We start from the raw sequence: 18,023 nt of genomic DNA, 5'->3' as shown, positions 1-18,023 counted from the left end.
TACTTTTAAGTTCCAGTATTACAGAATACACACTTAGATTGTTCTTTCTCCTTAAATGACCATTTGCCGTGGTCTGAATTTTTGTGTGTCCCCACCCCTACCCACCAGCCCCTAAATTCGTATGTTGGAAACTTACCCCCTAAAACGATGGTATTAGGAGGTGAGATAGGAGGCAGTTAGGTCAGGAGGGGAGAGCCCTCATGAATGGGATTAGTATCCTCATAAAAGAGGACGGACAGAACTCTGTAGCCCCTTCTGCCTGTGAGAATACAAGGAGTTCTGCAACCCAGAAGATGACCCTTACCCGACCATGCTGGTACCCTGATCTTGGACTTCCAGCCTCCACAACTGTGAGAAATACGTTTTTTTTAAAGTGTTGTTGCAATGAATATTGTTTTACATCCTTGTGCACTGTGAGATTTTATTTCTGTAAGATAAAGACACAAAAGTAAAATGTATGAACCTAAGGGCTTTATTTTAGAAGTATAGGCCTGGGGCACTTGGGTGGCTCAGTTGTTTAAGTGCCTGCCTTCAGCTCAGGTCATGATCCCAGAGTCCTGGGATTGTGTCCTTCATTGGACTCTCTGCTCAGCAGGGAATCAGCTTCTCTTTCTACCATTCCCTCCCAACCAAATCCCCCCCCCCCACCTTGGGCTCTCTGGCTCTGTCAAATAAATAAATTTTTTAAAAAAATATTTTATTTATTTATTCATGAGAGACACACTGAGAGAAGGAGAGAGGGAGAGAGGCAGAGACACAGGCAGAGGGAGAAGCAGGCTTCATGCAAGGAGCCTGACGTGGGACTTGATCCTAGGTCTCCAGGATCACGCCCTGGGCTGAAGGCGGCGCTAAGCCGCTGAGCCACCCAAGCTGCCCAAATAAATAAAATGTTAACAAAAACAAACAAACAAACAAACAAGTATAGACCCTAAAAATGAAGTTTTATCCTAAGTGCATAGCAAACTCATAAGTACCTCCTTGATTTTTTTCAAATCTGGAAAAAAAAATGAATTCCAAAGGTCTTTTAACTTGATGAATGCTATAGTGTTGTGCCATATTTAGTCTATAAATCTCCTGTGTTGGACTGACCAAATAGTGGTGACTTTGATGATCTTGTCTTCAGCATTTAAAACCCCCTTTGGGGGTGGGGGTGAATGGGTGACGGGCACTGAGGGGGGCACTTGACGGGATGAGCACTGGGTGTTATTCTGTATGTTGGTAAATTGAACACCAATAAAAAATAAATTTATTATAAAAAATAATAAAAAAATAAAACCTGCTTTGTCTTTTTTTTAACTGAGATATGACATAACATTATATTAGTTTCATGTGTATACCATAATTTGATACATAATATATTGCAAAAATGATACCACAGTAAGTCTAGTTAACAGCTAATTAGATTTGTGTTTTATAAGCCACCTAGTCTGTGGTATTTTGTGATAGCAGCCTAAACAGACTAAGATGATATTATTGTGCAACATTTTTTTTAGATATTAAGTTGTATTTTGCTTTCTTCCTTTCCTTTATTTCAAGCCAGTAGCAGGTGCTTTTTGTTGGGTTGAGAAGTAGCCTGAAATCAACATTTTTTTCTGTCTTTTGTAAGATCCTAAGCTAACTGAAAGATTAAAGTGACGTGCCAAAGCACGGGAGGTGAAGGATATGTTTAATGTCAAGAGGAAAAGTGTGAGAGTATCAAGGTTCTTTCAGTTAGAAGACACAAACCCAACTCAAACTGGCTTAAGGAAAAGAAGGAATTTATTTGCTCAAACAACAGAAAAATCCAAGGATTTTCTGGCTTTGGCCATGGCTTGATCCAAAGGCTAATATGATGTTAATAGAAATCTGTCTCCATTTTTCAGCTCTTTTCTTCTGTGATTGCTTTATTCTTAAGAAGGGTCTTCATGAATGGTTGTCAAACTTGGGACACCAGCAGCGCTCAGCTCCCCCAGCTCCCCCAACTTAGCAATCCTAAAAGAAGAGCACCTCTTTCCCGAGGAGCTCCGGGAAAAGCCCAGCCTTGGCTTGGTCACGCGGTCCACTCCTTTCTGAAACAATCTCTGTAACTCTGATTGGCCAGACCTGGCTTCTGCATCCAGTCTTGGAGCCAGAGGGTGAAAAAAGCTGGGTTTGTTTTGTTTTGAACCAAAGAAGGGGACCTGGGTACTAGGCAAACATGCTTCTGAGGGAAGTCAAAGGGGAGAAGACAGAGACAGGTCAAGAAATCAAGTATCTGAAAATCAGAGGGAGTAGGGGCTTGCTCAGTGTTTGATAGCAATACTTTGAGATGGCAAGACCTAAGAGGAAGTGGGTCTCCAGTCCAAGGAGAAAGCTTCTCAGCTAACCAAACTTCACCATGCCCCAAACAGGGGATGGACACAGACTATTGTACCATTCAGCCTGAAATAGTTGATATCTCAGCAGTAATGAGTGTAGACAGATGAAAAATGACTGGAGGGTGCTTTCTAATGTTTGAACCATGGACCTCTGCACAACCCTAGGGTGACACAATAACCAGATTTCCCATGAAAGGTGGAAGGTGGAAGAGATCTAGTTAGTTGTTTTTTTAAGCACTACAGAGGGGACAAGACATAGCCTGTTTGGGGAAATTTCCTTGGGTGCTCAATTCCCATAAGGGTCCCAGTAAAATCAAGGGGGGTTGATATCATTTGGTTCAGCAATCAGTGAAGTTATCACTTAGCAGGATTGCAGAAAGCTTGACAATGAGAGGGGAATGATGGAAGACTGAACACAAACAGCTTAATAACTTACATACTTTTTTCCCCAATAAAATATATAATATTTATAGGTTGTTTCTAAGCAGGACTACCTTTTATGGTTGCTTGCATTCCACATCCAGAAGAAGCAAACCATAGATTCAGCTGCTCATGTCTGAGCCAAGAAATCATGCAACTGGGACAAGCTATTTTTATTTCCTTCACACTAGCCAGGACAGAAGTAGTCCTCGATTTGAAGTCAGAGAACCTAGGTTTGAAACCAAGATTCAACAGTTACTAGTTACTGAACCTTTGGTAAATTATTCCCCCTTTGATTCATGGTTTTCTGGTCTATAAAATACCACCTCCACTTAGGAGGAGGATTAAGTAGGATGACATATGGAAAAACACATAGTAAGAATTTAATGTTCGTTTCTTTCTCCAACCTCTTATTGAATGCCACTATTTCTTAACCACAATATTTTAAAATATATGAACTGCCTTAAATTGGGTAGTTGATATGCTTCAGTGAGAATATCAGGTTATCATGGTATTTGGGAAGTTTCTGTTATCTAAGGCCTAAGTTCAAGCAGCATGATTTGTAATAGCAAAAAACTTGAAGACTACCTAAATGAACATTAACCAGGGAGGAGGTAACACACACACACACACACACACACACACACACATTGTTTATGTTTACTGACACAGAAAGATATCCATCATAAAGTAAAAAAGTAGTGGCAGGCATGTATAATATGATCTCGCTTTTGTTAGAACTGAACAGGACATACCCATCATATACACACACAACATGCATATTATACATATGACATATATATTGTACATACTGCAAGAAATCTAATATATCATTAATAATGGTAATTTCTCGAAGGTAGGTTGAGAAGTGACTTTTAGTTTCCTATATTCATTTTTTAAAAAAAAATTTTACATGTTATTGTAAAAAAACAAAAAATCCCTTTGCCCCAGTTTAGAGTTATGGTAACTTCCTTCTCCACAACAGCACTTAGGCCAAGAAAAAGTTATTGATGATCCTGAAAGTAGAAATGAGGTAAAGTGTTAAGACTGGTGTGTGTATGAGTGGGGGTTACACTGCAATACGAGTCCACTATGCTACTCACTAATGACATTAGTAAAATATGAGGTAGTTAAAAGCTCTCTTAGATACATGGATTATTGTTCCCCTCGAGCAATTTATTATGCATAATGGAAAGGATTTTCTTTGATGGGTTCTTCAACTGCATTTGCATTTTGCCACAGAGAACAAAGCAATGTAAAAGAAGGAGTTGTTTTTTAAATTTATTTAAGAAAATACTTGAATTGTGTAAGACAACCAAATTAAATATTTAAACATGAAAAGAGTGCCAGAGTCAGGACACAGCATTTATTTTGCTGACTTGCTCTGACAGATAATAGAGATTGATTTAATAGTGGCCAAATACAATGGCAGTATTTACTAAAGGGCCAGAAAGTGGCTAGTTGGGGATAACGGCATTTAAAAGGAGATCCAATCCTTGAGTCCATTCCTTTTAGCAAAAATAATTAAAACCATGTTGGCAGAACCAGGTCTTTGCAAAACATACCACATCTATGGCCTCAAGATAGCTGAGAACCCAAAAGCTTGAAGAAGCCTCCAGTGTTCTCTCAGGATCAAAAGGGTGCTTGCATCATCCTGGTCCTCTGTATTGATATCGACATTGGAGCATTGTGAATTTGGTAGTAAAGGGTCTTCAGCCTACAAAGGGTCTTGAGTAGTAAAGGTCTTAGGTCTTGAATCCTAAGGGGGTCAATGAAACTGGCATATTATACAAATACTTACTAATAAAATAAGCACATAAGGGCTGATCTAGGAAAGCCTCTGCTTTCAGGAAGAATTTCATTGAAACCCTCCTGGAAGGTACGTGACTGGGTCTTTCAAATTTAGTGTCATAATTTTTCTTTATAACCTAACCCCAAATTTAATTATAATAATTCAATTTACATGTAAAGCAACGTGCCATGTCTCTAAGGAAAATGAGAAAGCCACATTCCTTGCATTCAACAGTTTATCATCTAGTGATAGGTGTTTATTGAACAGCAGCAACTGACATTTGAATGCTTACTATGAGCCAGGCACTTTCCATGCTTTCTCATTTAAACCCTCACCCTATGACACTGGTACTATTAGCCTCATTCTACAGGTGAAAAAACCAAGGCTCACAGAGGCTAAGTGATTCACCGAGGGTCACACAGCTAGTATTCTGGAACTGAGATTTGAATCCAGGCAATCTAATCGCCTCAAGTTTTATGACAGAGGTACAAACCAAAGAGAAAGCAAAACCAATTAGATAGGTTTCAAATATGGGAGGGATTCGGGAAAACTGCCAGGAGGAGGTAGTGCAGTCACAGCCAAGACAAAGCGCAGGTGTAGTGAAAGAATGGAGACTAGCTAGTTTGGCCATGTAAGGTGAAAAGGTACAGTGGTGGATATAAAGAGTGAAGAGACAGCCTGAAGTCGGATCATGAAGTTATGCTTAAAGAAGTTTAGATTTCATTCTGTAGAGTGGGAATGACAGGAACTCAAAGAAATGATATGCTTTCTTTTGTGTTAGGATTATTTTGGTAGAAATTATTTGGATAAAGTAGCTGGAGATGAGTTGAAGGAAGACTGGTTCAGACGCTGTAGAAGTCGAATAGCTTCTCCTATGTCAACTGTCCAAGGACTATTTGTCAAAGACATTTCTTCTGTGTTGAGGGCTCTGCTATTGTGTGACTTCTGGCAAGTCATATACCTTTCTGACACCTTGATTTCTTCATCTGGAAAATTGAAAAACTGGATGAGCTCTTTTAGATTTCATTCAGCTCTAAAATTTTCTGAGTTTCATGAAAAAAATTGTCTTCTTGAAATCTAATCCTGGATGGTTTTAGTCTGGGAGTGGAACTGGGCTGAATTGTAGAAAACTTGAATGTACTTGAAAATATCATCCCATTGTTATCTCCTCCTGGGAAAAGAACCAAAACTCTAAAAAAATAATACAGCATTTTGCTTTCTATCTTTGATACCATTTATAAATACCTACTTTTATTTTGTTGCTGGGTAACTGTGACCCAGAAGAGTTGACTTTGCATAAGAGAAACCCAGTCCTCCAGTCTTGGTGTTTTTCCTATAATCTCCTCATAGAGTGGTTAGGACAGAGTTAGTAGAAGACTAAGTCAAAATATGGTGTTTTTGGACTCATGTTACAGTGGGGTTTTTTGGCCCCAAAGTGGGGCTTGGACTCACTGACTGAGCCAGCCAGGCACACTCACGTTATTGTTTTTTTTTTAATTTTTTTTAATTTTTTATTTATTTATGATAGTCACAGAGAGAGAGAGAGAGGGGCAGAGACACAGGCAGAGGGAGAAGCAGGCTCCATGCACCGGGAGCCCGACGTGGGACCTGATCCCGGGTCTCCAGGATCGCGCCCCGGGCCAAAGGCAGGCGCCAAACCGCTGTGCCACCCAGGGATCCCCACGTTATTGTTTTTAAAGCTAATCTGTTTTTGTCCTGAGATATTACCAAGGAGAAGGAAAAGTGTTTTCTCCCGCTCTCTTAGAAGTTGTGTTAAGTCTACCATTATAATTTCCAATTGACCTGTTGGGTAATATTTATAGAACTCTTCTAATACATCTCATCTGTGTTATACATCAGGATAGATTTGGATGGTGTGAAGGTAGGGTGATCACCTCTTCCCTTTTGCCTGTAATTTTCCCAGTTAGGCACTGCAAGTCTCATGTCCCAGGAAACCCTTCAGTCTCAGGCAAATGGGGATGATTGGTGACCCCAAGATAAGATGCCTTTATGATACAGAACTCAAGAACATCCAAATCCTACCTTGTCTTTATTTTTCAACTCCCCACGAGGATCCTGTAAAGGCTACATAAAGTAGAGACAGGAGCAGAGGGTAAATATAGTGCTTTACTTGATTACTAGTTATCTTTTGGCTGAGCTAATCCTGAGGCCCCTTAAGAAAGCTATAGTAAAGCTGTGATGGAACACATGAAGGTGTCTAGAGACTAAAGGCCTCTATACTCTCCTTCAACCCAAATTTTATAATTTTAGAAGTTAAGATCCTTTGGCCCACAGTGAAGTAGAAACAGAAGACTGAAGCAAAGATGAATGGGTCTAGGTCTACGTGTGAAGGAAAAACGCAAGTTGGCTGGCTTTGAGGGCCTTGGTTCAGTGGCTCTCTCAATTCATAGAAACATCATGCAGAAGAAAGAGCCACAGATGTGTGGTCTTTTATCGCTGAGTGACTCTTCTAATTGGCAAACATGGCCAAATCCATATTCTGGAATATTAACAGCATCTCTTCCCAAGGAGGGAGCAGGGAATGGGAGTGGAAGAAGAGAGGGAGATCTCCTTGTATGATACTAACAAAACCAAACCAAGAGGCAGTGCAGTGTCACTGTGTGAATATGTAAAACCTCTGTAAGAAAGCAACTTCTGAAATGAATTTTTAAAATCAGAGCTTATTTCAAAGCAATAGAAGCCTTTTTAGTTTCTTTAGTAGACAATTTATTTTGATAAACTTGCTCAATAACAAAAATACAAGTGAAGAAAATTATGTTCATTTTATACAGTTTGTATTAACAATTTGTTTTGAAACTATTAATTGAAAAATGTTATAACCAATTAGAAAACAATTCTTAATAAAATTTGGGGTAATATACAGACCTTGATCACAAACTCTAAAATCTCTTGAGGTGATACAACTAATAAGTCCTGTGTAGGGAATACAACCTACACAGGCCGTGTTTTTCCTTCATATATTTTTATCCTTCAAAAATTAGTTCTGAAAGACAGCTTACTGTTTTGAATTGTGAGTGTAAATTTAATTTTTAAAAGAAGGTCAAAGTGGGTTGATAAAAGTTACTACAATCAGAGTAACTTGTGGCTAGTAGTCTTTTAATAAAGACAAAATAAATGCAACATGTTCTTCCCAAGAAGCCCACGATGCAAAATAATAGCTAAGAGTATATCTAAAGTTAGTTTCCAATACTTTTGCAGGGCCTTTCCTCTAAATCAATAGGTTGTATGTCACCAGGACTATTATTTTACTTAATAGATTAAACAGTGAATTCACAGAAAATCAAGCAGAGATATCAAAGCTTTAGGCCAAAAGGTAAAAACCAATGAAGAGTTTTGGTCATTTAGAATATTTAAAAAGAAGAAGAAGAAGAAGAAGAAGAAGAAGAAGAAGAAGAGAAGAAGAAGAGGAGCCATCCTTCAAAAACAAAACAAATGGAAGAGAAAATAGGGTAAGAAGAAGAGTCAGAAAAATTACATACACACATTAACAACATATAACATGGATTACCTTTGGAAAGAATCATACTGAAATGTTTGCTTTTAATGAATTGAAGATTTTTCATGTTTACAGATGTTTAGGCATGTTCAATAGGAGCTTCCAAAACTTTCAAACTAATTTAAGTCTTGTGCAAATAAAACCTATAAATAGTTTTCAGCAGATTTTACAGTGATGTTCTTAGGTATGAGAAGAATGCACACACTCTAAAAACAATGTAACAGACAAAGTTTGACAAATGATTGCACCATAAAACAGTGTTTTATATACAGTTTACAAGATATGATTTCCTGCTATAAATTAATATTGTACTATATAGTACTTATTATAGTGACTTTTTTAAAAGCAACTGCTGACAGTTGTCTAACGTTTCACTTACAGGATTTATAGAATTTTTATATGAATGAACCCATTTCATTGTTTGGTCTGGAAGAGTACAAAGATTTGACTTCACATACTACTTGATGGGACAGTCCCAATCCTGGGTTAGAGTGGTGACTGGTTAGAGGGAGTGTTCCCCTACCAGCTCTTTATGCACTGGACCTCCAAGACAATGATGAAATTAAAGACAATTTAATGGTTTGGGTAATAGATACAAATAAAACCTAAAATTTTGTAATCTTATATGCAATACCACTGTAAGTGAAAGAAGTAAACAGTGGGGGAATTCTTAGCAGCTGAGAAACTTTCTCTCCCCATGCTCATAATCCAGTTAAAAATATTTTGAGAAACTATTTACAATAAAATTCATCTTTTGGAAGAGAAAAGCTCTTGGTCATATCATAAATTAATTTGAACCATACTTTGCTAACACTTTATCTCAGTGGTATAATGGTGACAACCAAAACTTTCCTTCGAAGTGATCCATTTGACGAGGACCAATCAAATCACAATGGGAACTGCAATCCCAAATGTCCGTAGAACATGTCCAGTGGTATTCTCAGAATTAACTAGACATCATAATACTTGGGGAAAAAGAGTCTCCTTCAGTCATTTCCCAAAGGTTTCTTTGACCCTGGAAAGGAAGAGTGTGACATTCCCCCAGAACACTCAAGGAATGCACCACAGTGGTGATTCACCTCTTACCCTGACTCCTGAGTGAGCTGAAACACTGGGGTTTTCTTTCACAATAAAATACTGCTGAATTAACAGTAAGATATATGAATGTCAAGCCAGTGTGAAACACATCAGGCTCCTCCATTTTATACTCTGAATATCCAAGGAGGCAGCCCCGTTTCTGAAGTAATAATTTTATAATTTATAATTAAGCTTTCAAAAAACAGTGCATTTGTTTCTGTTTGTGTGAAGCATGGACAATACGGGACTCTAACTCTACTGATAGGGACATTTGGGTTGCCGTTTCACTAGAAAGAGGAAAAACTTTTAGCTCCATTGCCAAGAAAGAGCCTCCTGCCCCACATTTCAAACAGGAGATTATCTATAGTGTTCACCTGGAAAAACAACTGGTATGCAAGCATGGAAATGTGGAGAAAAGAAACAATGTATTTTAAAACTATTTGTGGATTGATTTGAGGGTTAGCTGCAATGCTGCTTCTAAGAAAAAACGTAAAGCTGTGGGTTTAGTACAGCCCTTTAAAGTAAATGCAAAAGTGTTAGCTTTTAGCAAACAAAGGCATATAGTATATAAAGAAAATATTGTATTGCTCAGGTTTTTGGTAAAGGAGATGTACTAATAATGCTTACAGATGAAAAGAACATAAACTCAGCTTTTATAGCAGAGTGAAGTTAGTGTTGTAGAAAGCCAAAATATTATAAATTGATATTACTAGTGAACTTTGAATTTATGTAAAGTTGTGTGCTTGAACATAGAAAATGCATTATTCAGGTAACAGACCGAGCCAGTAGAAAAAAGAGAACCTCTGTACAACAGACGACAGTTGCCAATAATTTAAATAGTGTCAGATTCCCCAAATTATAAGGTTTTACATGATCTTACCTTCTACTCTCATATACAAATAAATTAACCCTACAAAGAATTTTAGCTTAACTTAAAATTGGACCTAGAAAGGTATGGGATTATTTGTACCTATTACAAAAACCTGTTAAAATCAAGGGCTGCTACAAAGAATGAGGTAAACTGAAGACTCTCTCCACTATGCAGCCTTCAGATAAATGGCTTTTTTTTCTATTGAGTTCTAGGTTTGCACACCACAGTGTTTTGCTAGCAAAGCATTCAGAGTTCTCTTCCAGGAACTGTTTGCATGTGTGTGTATATAAATTTACACACACATACACACACACACACATATATACACACTGTATACTGCATCAGCAAAATATATATATTATATATATATTTATATAAATATAAGTAATATTTCCCCCACCCACCCACCCCCAACAACATGTTTCTTAGTGTTTGATTTTTGTTTTGTTTTGTTTTGTACACAGAGAATAGGGAATTTCAGGATTTTTACATACATTTTAGCAAACAAGTTTTGATCTATTGGCTTCTTGGTGTAGTAATGAAACAGCAAATCATTCTGGTGCCAAAGGCTCATACCATTACAAGGAAGCTGTGAACACTAATTTCTTAGGAGGTGAGGCCAGCCCCACATGAACTTCTCTTGTAACCCTCTGGTCCACCATGATTCATAAATACTTAGACTTTTTTTTCTCAATTAATCATTAGACGTTAAAAACGGAACAACAGAGTCACAAAGGGCCACATGCTTTTCAGTATAAAGCATTCTCCTTCACTAGGTTGCTATCACAGTGCAGACCTGACTGCCTGAATATGCTCAGGAGATTTAGTCAATATTGTCTGTATTTGGTTATGGAAAAGGCTCTCCTTTTTTTGTTTGTTTTGTTTTGTTTTTAAATCCAAAGTGCATAGTGAGAACAAATCAAAGCATTTTTTTTTCCTTTTTAGCATCAGTTGCATCTAAGCATCTTCCCATGAGAGGACTACTCAGATGCCTTGTCTTTGTCCTCCCCCCTCCAAAAATAAAAAAATAAAATAAAATAAAAAATAATAAAAGAGTTGAACAATTTAGACATTCATCAGCCTGGTAAACAAACTTTGCCAGCAAATAGAAGTCCTACTATTGTAAAGAAAATTGATAAGACAAAAAGTACATATGATGACCCAACTACTGTGTTGTTGGGTAATTTATAAGGTTGGCCTCCGACTTCATTGATGTAAAATCCTATTGGAAATATTAGGGCAGCCATACAGAAAAGGATCACTGTAAAACAAACCAAAACACAACATTAGTAACACGGTTTGGTAATTAGGAAAACAATGAAAATTTGGCACAAAGGAAGTTTATAAGAAGGGCTGTGGATTGATAACATGGTCAAACCTGTTAAAACACTGACCACTTGTCAAAAGATTTTACATTTTCTATGGATCACAAAATATTCAACACAGTAAAAGCTAGACTAGCCTTTTTTTTTTTTTTTTTTACAAGCGTTAGGACAATTTAGAATATCAGCATTAAGAAAGGGCTTCAAACCTACTAAGTAAGTGCTTACTTACTATTAACTATATAAATGATTTGTTTTTACACTTTGATTTAAAAAGTTTAATTCCAGTATATTTAACACAGTATTATATTAGTTTCAGGTGTGTGCATAAAGTATATTTGACCACTTAAAATAGTGGTTAAGGGCTCTAGCTAGAATGAGAGAGGGTTTATGATCTGGCTCCACTACTTACTGGCTGTGCTTAGGCTTCTGGTTCCCTTCTAGAAATGAGGTAAGTACCAGAAGGATAAATAAAACAATGTTAAGTCCTTGGCCTGATGCCAGGCTGATAGTAAATGCTAAATAAATGTTGCATATTATTATCATCAGTTATTATTCTGCCAATTCTCTGTTCCTCTCAGTATCAGGAGGAATTGGAGAAAAGGTACATAGAGATAATAGTACTATTTTTCTTACTCTGATTTAAAATCTTAGTGGAAAGAACCTCAGGCTTTTGAGATGATTAGTAAACTCATTAGAGTGGTTATCTCTCATTATCGACAAAGTTAGAAAAAAGATCTCTCTCAGGTTTTCTGAGTACATGGAGGTTAAAGTGGGGTGTGGGGGGCTTCTTTGTGTTTTGTATAGGAACACAATGAAATATATTATTTGCTAAAAATATTTCTAGAACAGTCCCAGAAAACCCATCTGGGTGGAATTACACAGTCCTGTTTCAGCAAACAGCTTGTGGCCCTGGGCTACCAAAGAAACACTCTTCCTAGTGAATAGAGATTACCATTGACAGGCTAGCTTTTCCAAGAAAATATTTTATGCTTTTTGAAAGCATTTTGGTCAAATGTTCACAGTCCTTCAAATTTCTTTGGAGGTAGAAACATTTCTTCAGTGTAATATGAAGACAGGTTACTATACTCACTGCATATGAAGGGCTGAAGCTTTCCATTATTAACCGAATGAGAAACTTCTTCCAAGTTAAACATATCCCCACGAATACAGACAGAGTCCTGGATAATCAGCAGCTGACACTTGTCCTAAATTATTTTTGTGTTAATCAATCAACAAATTTAATAGGAGAGTCCTTTAAAAAGCCAATTAGGAATCTTATCCTGGAAGACGTACCTCCAGGGTAATATCCAAGGTATTAAAAAGTAACATTTTCTTAATTAATACACTGATCTATGGAACACATCAGCACTGTTGTTTGCTTTGCATCACCTAGATGGATGATCTCATATTATACATACAGCCTACTTCATTACTTCATTTTGGGCCAATGACCACACCAAATAATGTTACACAAGTGAATTTGTTCTTATCCAGGTGCCTACTACTACAGAACAAATGAAAAATTTAGATATTAAGTATTAGATCTTTTTGCCTTTCTGTTGTAGAGTCAGCAGTAAAAGACTATTAGTGCTTCCAATGTCCACTTATCAGTGTTATCTGTCACCAATTTCTAACGGTTCTTATTATGCTTTAATATGGTTTGGTAAGTAAAATGAAACCACAATCTAAGTAGCTATAGACCATCTAATAGAAAAACAATGGGAGAAAGTTATTGCTTTAAAAACAATTTGTTAAAAAAAAAATAAAAACAATTTGTTTCTTAATGTTGACTAATCTAATCAAGAAACATAATTTGGAAGTGCTTTAGCGATACGCAGGTATTATAACTGTTCATTCTGTTAATTAATTAAAGTGCCGACTTCATTCCTATCTTTTTCTATTTTCTACTGTAAAATAAAAATCTATCTTTTATAATGAAATAATCATTTAATGATTATATTTAAAGTAGAGTTTAATATTTTACAAGAGTTAAATACATTCCAGTTAGGAAAAGCTTAATCAAATATTTTTTTAAATTAATTTTTATTTATTTATGATAGTCAGAGAGAGAGAGAGAGAGAGAGAGAGAGAGAGAGAGAGGCAGAGACATAGGCAGAGGGAGAAGCAGGCTCCATGCACTGGGAGCCCGACATGGGATTAGATCCCGGGTCTCCAGGATCCGTGCCCTGGGCCAAAGGCAGGCGCCAAACCGCTGCGCCACCCAGGGATCCCCAAGCTTAATCAAATATAAAAGAAGCAGTAAACTCCTATTTGATCTAATTCTAGTTTTTAATCCAAAGAGTTTCGTTCTCTATACTCTGGGAAGATTTAATGTAGGTAGCTGAGTTTTCTTTTAAGCTCTTGGGACCTGTGAGGTTAACTTTAGATCTTAAAATCTTATTAATGGTGATAGTATCTATCAACTTTTTACAATTAAATTTTGAGTCCTAAATAAGCCTATAAAGACATAACTTCCAATCTTCCATGGCACAGATTTCTTGATGGTGAGAATCAGATATTGAGTTTACTGGGAGATAAGAATGTAAATTACAAGGGCAGAGTTAAGGATAAGGGGGAGACTTGAAGAAAAAGACATCTTTGTCACCTTTGCCCCCAAAAGGCAAGCTGCGTCACATGTGGCTCTCCTCTGAGAGTTCTCCACTGTGTAAACCTATTAGAAAATGTTACCCTGACATTTTTACCAGAACTACAGTTTAAGCAGAATAGAAATATATACAGTAGAGATGAAGTATATTTTCAAAAGCTGAATGGAAATAGCAAAGGGAGCTCAATCCTTAGGAGTGCCACCCCCGTGGACTAGCTCTGGTAACAATGACAGTGGATTTAAGGAAGCTGAGAAGGGTAAAGCAGCTCTAAGCTTACTGAGATGACATTAACTACAAGATAGATTGCTGAGCTAAAAAACCAAGGTATGGAATAGCATACATAGAATATATTTTCATAGAACATCCAAACATATACACATATGTTTCTGTGCACGGGACACCTCTGGGAGGAAATCCCAGACACTTGTAACAACGGTTGCTTCCAGCAGAGGTATTGAATGGCCACAAATGAGACTCACTTTTCACTTGGTGACACTTTCCTAGGCTTTGAATTATGTATCATATGCACAGATTATTTTTTAAAGTTATTATTTTAAATTATCTAACTAAAAAATAAAGGCAAAGCACATTACATTTGGAGGTAGCTACATACACTTAAATATCTGTTGAAAGGAAATGAAAAACAAGATAACCCTAGTTCTTTCTGTTTATTGGGTTGCAAGAACCAAAGGCATCTTAATGCTTCCGTTAACTCATACTAAAATAGTGTTGTTATCAAATTATATTTTAGATTTTTGGTATTCAGAGCACATGCATTCCTAAATGTTAACTAAGTCCCCAAACTAAATCCTCCTTTTTTGACTTTATCTTACTCCTTAAAGATTGAATTCTATCTGGATTAAGTGGTTGTTATCTGTGAATAAAGATTCTCTTCAAATTTGCATCAATTAATTTAGCAGCACTGTCTCTACAGCTGTCTGTGGACTCCACTATCCAGAAAAGAATTAAACAAGGTCATCAACTTGTTTCACATTTCTTAACTAGAATGGAGAAGCCTCTCTAGTCAAAGTCAATTTGATCTAAATTTTAAAATTAAGGGAGAAGTATAGACTGAAATAAAACAACAAAGCCAGAAAGATATACATTAAAGAGTTTCACAGGGAGATAGGGAGAAACTGACACTCATAAACGAATATCTCTATCTTATGGTCTTTCAAGATAAATTGAGCTTTAACATTAATAGGGCTCCACGGGATTATGCCTTACCCTACCATACAAGTTCTAAATGAAAATATTAAGTGAAAGTAAGCCATGTTATGATATTCACTTTTTAAAACTTATGCAAACCTGATATAATTGTAAGGTATTGAATTAGAAGTTAAATCCCATGGTATGTGGCATAAGGATTATTAGCCTGTTCTTCAGAGCAGAGTTTCTCAACAGGGCCCTATTGCCATTTTAGGCCTGATAAGTCTTTGTTGTGGGGAGCTGTCCTTTGCATTTGTAGGATGTTTTGCCATTATCCCTGGCATCTACTCAAGATGCCAGTAAAATCCTCTTAGTTATGACAACCGGAAATGTTTCTAGACATTGACAAATATCCCTGGGTAGGGGGGTACAAAATTGCTTTAGAGAGAAAGAAGAAAGCAAAATTTCAGAAATATCTTTCCTCCGTGCATTTTTGCTGCTTTTAACTTGGGAAAAGCCCCTGATGTGTTGGGAAATTAAACCAATTTTGTAGAGTACAAGAAAATGTATAATATATATCATACCCTGGGGCATAGCTTAATACAATATGAAATGATAAACAATTATTAACCAAATGTGTTGATTTTTGCAAGGTCATGCAACTTACAGTAGAAACTCAAAATTAATATTAAAAAGCAAATCACCACCTTAATCTAATTTATATTTCTGTACATTTTCTTCTAGATTTACCTTTATTTGGTGGAGGATACCAATACCTTCAAGAAGAGTAAAAGACTCAGGTTAGTGACAGCTCTGAGCCACAGACCTGGAATGCTTATGTCACAATGTGAGCAAAAATAAAATTCATTAAAATAGCATTTCATACAAAGCAATTAAGGTTTTGGATGTCTTGGTCTTGTGGTGAGAATTCTGAAGAACTGATGGGACTGTGTAGAGTCTATATGATGGCCACAGCAAGTGGTGCTCTTTGATGATTATGGAGTCTTTATGACTGATTCTTGATATCTTCATTAAAATACCAGTGTGCACGCCTTCTAGACAAATTTAGTAAGCACAGGTTACTTACTTCCAGTGAATGCTATCCATCGAGCATATTTTGTAGCTTCTCTCCGCCAGTGGGAAGCCACCAGCAAACCACATGTGACAGTCAATGAAATGATTCCCATGATGATAAAAAACAGTGTGGTGACCCACTCTGGGGGAAGCCGAGGTGGGATGCACGTCCGGTCTCGTCCATGGATTGTTTGACACTGTCGCACAAGGCCCACAGTGAGTGCTCCTGGGAAGATGCAAAAGGTGGGAGTATTTTAGTGGGTTTGGCATTCCCAAGGAATATCCCCCACCAATACCCCTTTAGTCCTTAAATCTTATTTCTGTGTAAGCCACTCGGGCATTTAATTCCACTGAGTCTCACTAATCAGCATTCTGTTGTAGTCCACAATGCAGTCATACTTAACAAAGTGAACTTAAAACCTCACAAAAACCACAAAATGCAGTTCTTTCAGTCATTTATTAAAGTACTTTTTTGAGTACTTGTATCAGGCAATGTTCTGGGTTCCAGGGAAATAACAATGAACAAGACATATGAGGCTCCTGGTCTTGCTACGCTTATGTATTAGCAGAAAGAATTAGAACTTTTCTATTCTCAGATCAAAGACTCATTGTATATTATTTGATTTTGGATGAGAATAAAAATGTTTTTCAGGAAACTGAAGGCAAACTTGAGATATGTCTAATCATAATATACAGATAAAATTACATAATAGATTAAATATTAGAACCAATATATTTTATTAAAGTTTTGCCTAAGAATAGGGGTGCCTCGGTGGCTCAGTCGGTTAAGCGTCTGACTCTTGGTTTCGGCTCAGGTCATGATCTCAGGGTTCTGGGACTGAGCCTCACATTGGGCTCTGTACTCAGCATGGGGTCTGCTTGAGATTCTCTCTCTCTCCCTTTCCCTCTGCTCCTCCCCGGGCTTGTAACCCTCCCCTCTCAAATAAGTAAAGAGACACATAAAATCTTAAAAAAAAAAAAAAAAAAAGGACTAAGAACATTACAATATAAATACTTTTCATTAAATTCAAGAAAATGTTGGGAAAACTAGTAGGTTCCCTCCTATGGTAAGCTCAACAATTTCTGTGCAATGCACAAGTGTTCAGATTGCTAAACCATTACTAACATGCTTTGGCAAAAAAGCATAAAGGCATTAGTGGTAATTTTTCAAAGGCCCTTTTCCCATTTAAATAACATGAAGGTGATTTTTGTAAAACCTCAGGTGCTATTGTTATGTCAAACCCAAGGAATTCTTTTATCAAATTTGGGCTGAATTAATTTATAGAAACCTAGATAAAAAAGGTGAAAATGTTTATTTTCTTCTCTTCCCCATTAAGAACAATACAAATGTTATTTTTTTTAAAGATTTTATTTATTTATTCATAGAGACACACACAGAGAGAGGCAGAGACACAGACAGAGGGAGAAGCAGGCTCCATGGAGGGAGCCCGACGTGGGACTCAATCCCCCGTCTCCAGGATCACACCCTGGGCTGCAGGCAGCACTAATCTGCTGCACCACTGGGGCTGCCCCAAATGTTACTTTTGAGTGAAAATTGCTTATTTCTCCCTTTAAGAGCAACTGCAAATGGGAAAACTGTTGCCTAAAACACAAGAAATTTCTGGAACCATTGAAAACATGGGGCATCTGGGTAGCTCAGCTGGTTGTGTCTGCCTCTAGCTCAGGTCATGATCCCAGGGTGCTGGGATGGAGCCTGGCATTAGGCTCCCTGCAGTGGGGAGTCTGCTTCATCCTCTCCCTCAACCTTGTGCTCTCTGGCTCTCTCTGTCAAATAAATAAATAAAATCTTAAAAAAAAAAAAAAAGAAAACATAACAGATTTCTGAATCTTTTTTT

At 37.1% G+C, this 18,023-nt stretch overlaps 1 protein-coding gene across 1 annotated transcript in view; it reads right to left on the bottom strand.

The window, feature by feature from the left end:
* Positions 1–10,429: 10,429 nt before the first annotated feature.
* The window catches only part of MOSMO (modulator of smoothened), a 63,488-nt gene continuing 55,894 nt past the window's right edge, over positions 10,430–18,023 (bottom strand). Inside the window, exons 2-3 of the mRNA XM_055341204.1 lie at positions 16,181–16,393; positions 10,430–11,274 (exon numbers count right to left, since the gene is read on the bottom strand). Coding sequence (XP_055197179.1) covers positions 11,090–11,274; positions 16,181–16,393 — 398 coding nt within the window. The 3' untranslated portion in view covers positions 10,430–11,089. The remainder of the gene's footprint in view (positions 11,275–16,180; positions 16,394–18,023) is intronic.

This window comes from Nyctereutes procyonoides, unplaced genomic scaffold (genome assembly GCF_905146905.1).
Source record: "Nyctereutes procyonoides isolate TBG_1078 unplaced genomic scaffold, NYPRO_anot_genome, whole genome shotgun sequence".
NCBI classification, from domain to species: Eukaryota; Metazoa; Chordata; class Mammalia; order Carnivora; family Canidae; genus Nyctereutes; species Nyctereutes procyonoides.
Note: the sequence above shows the minus strand (reverse complement) of the source record. Positions and strands in the feature narration are given on the sequence as shown.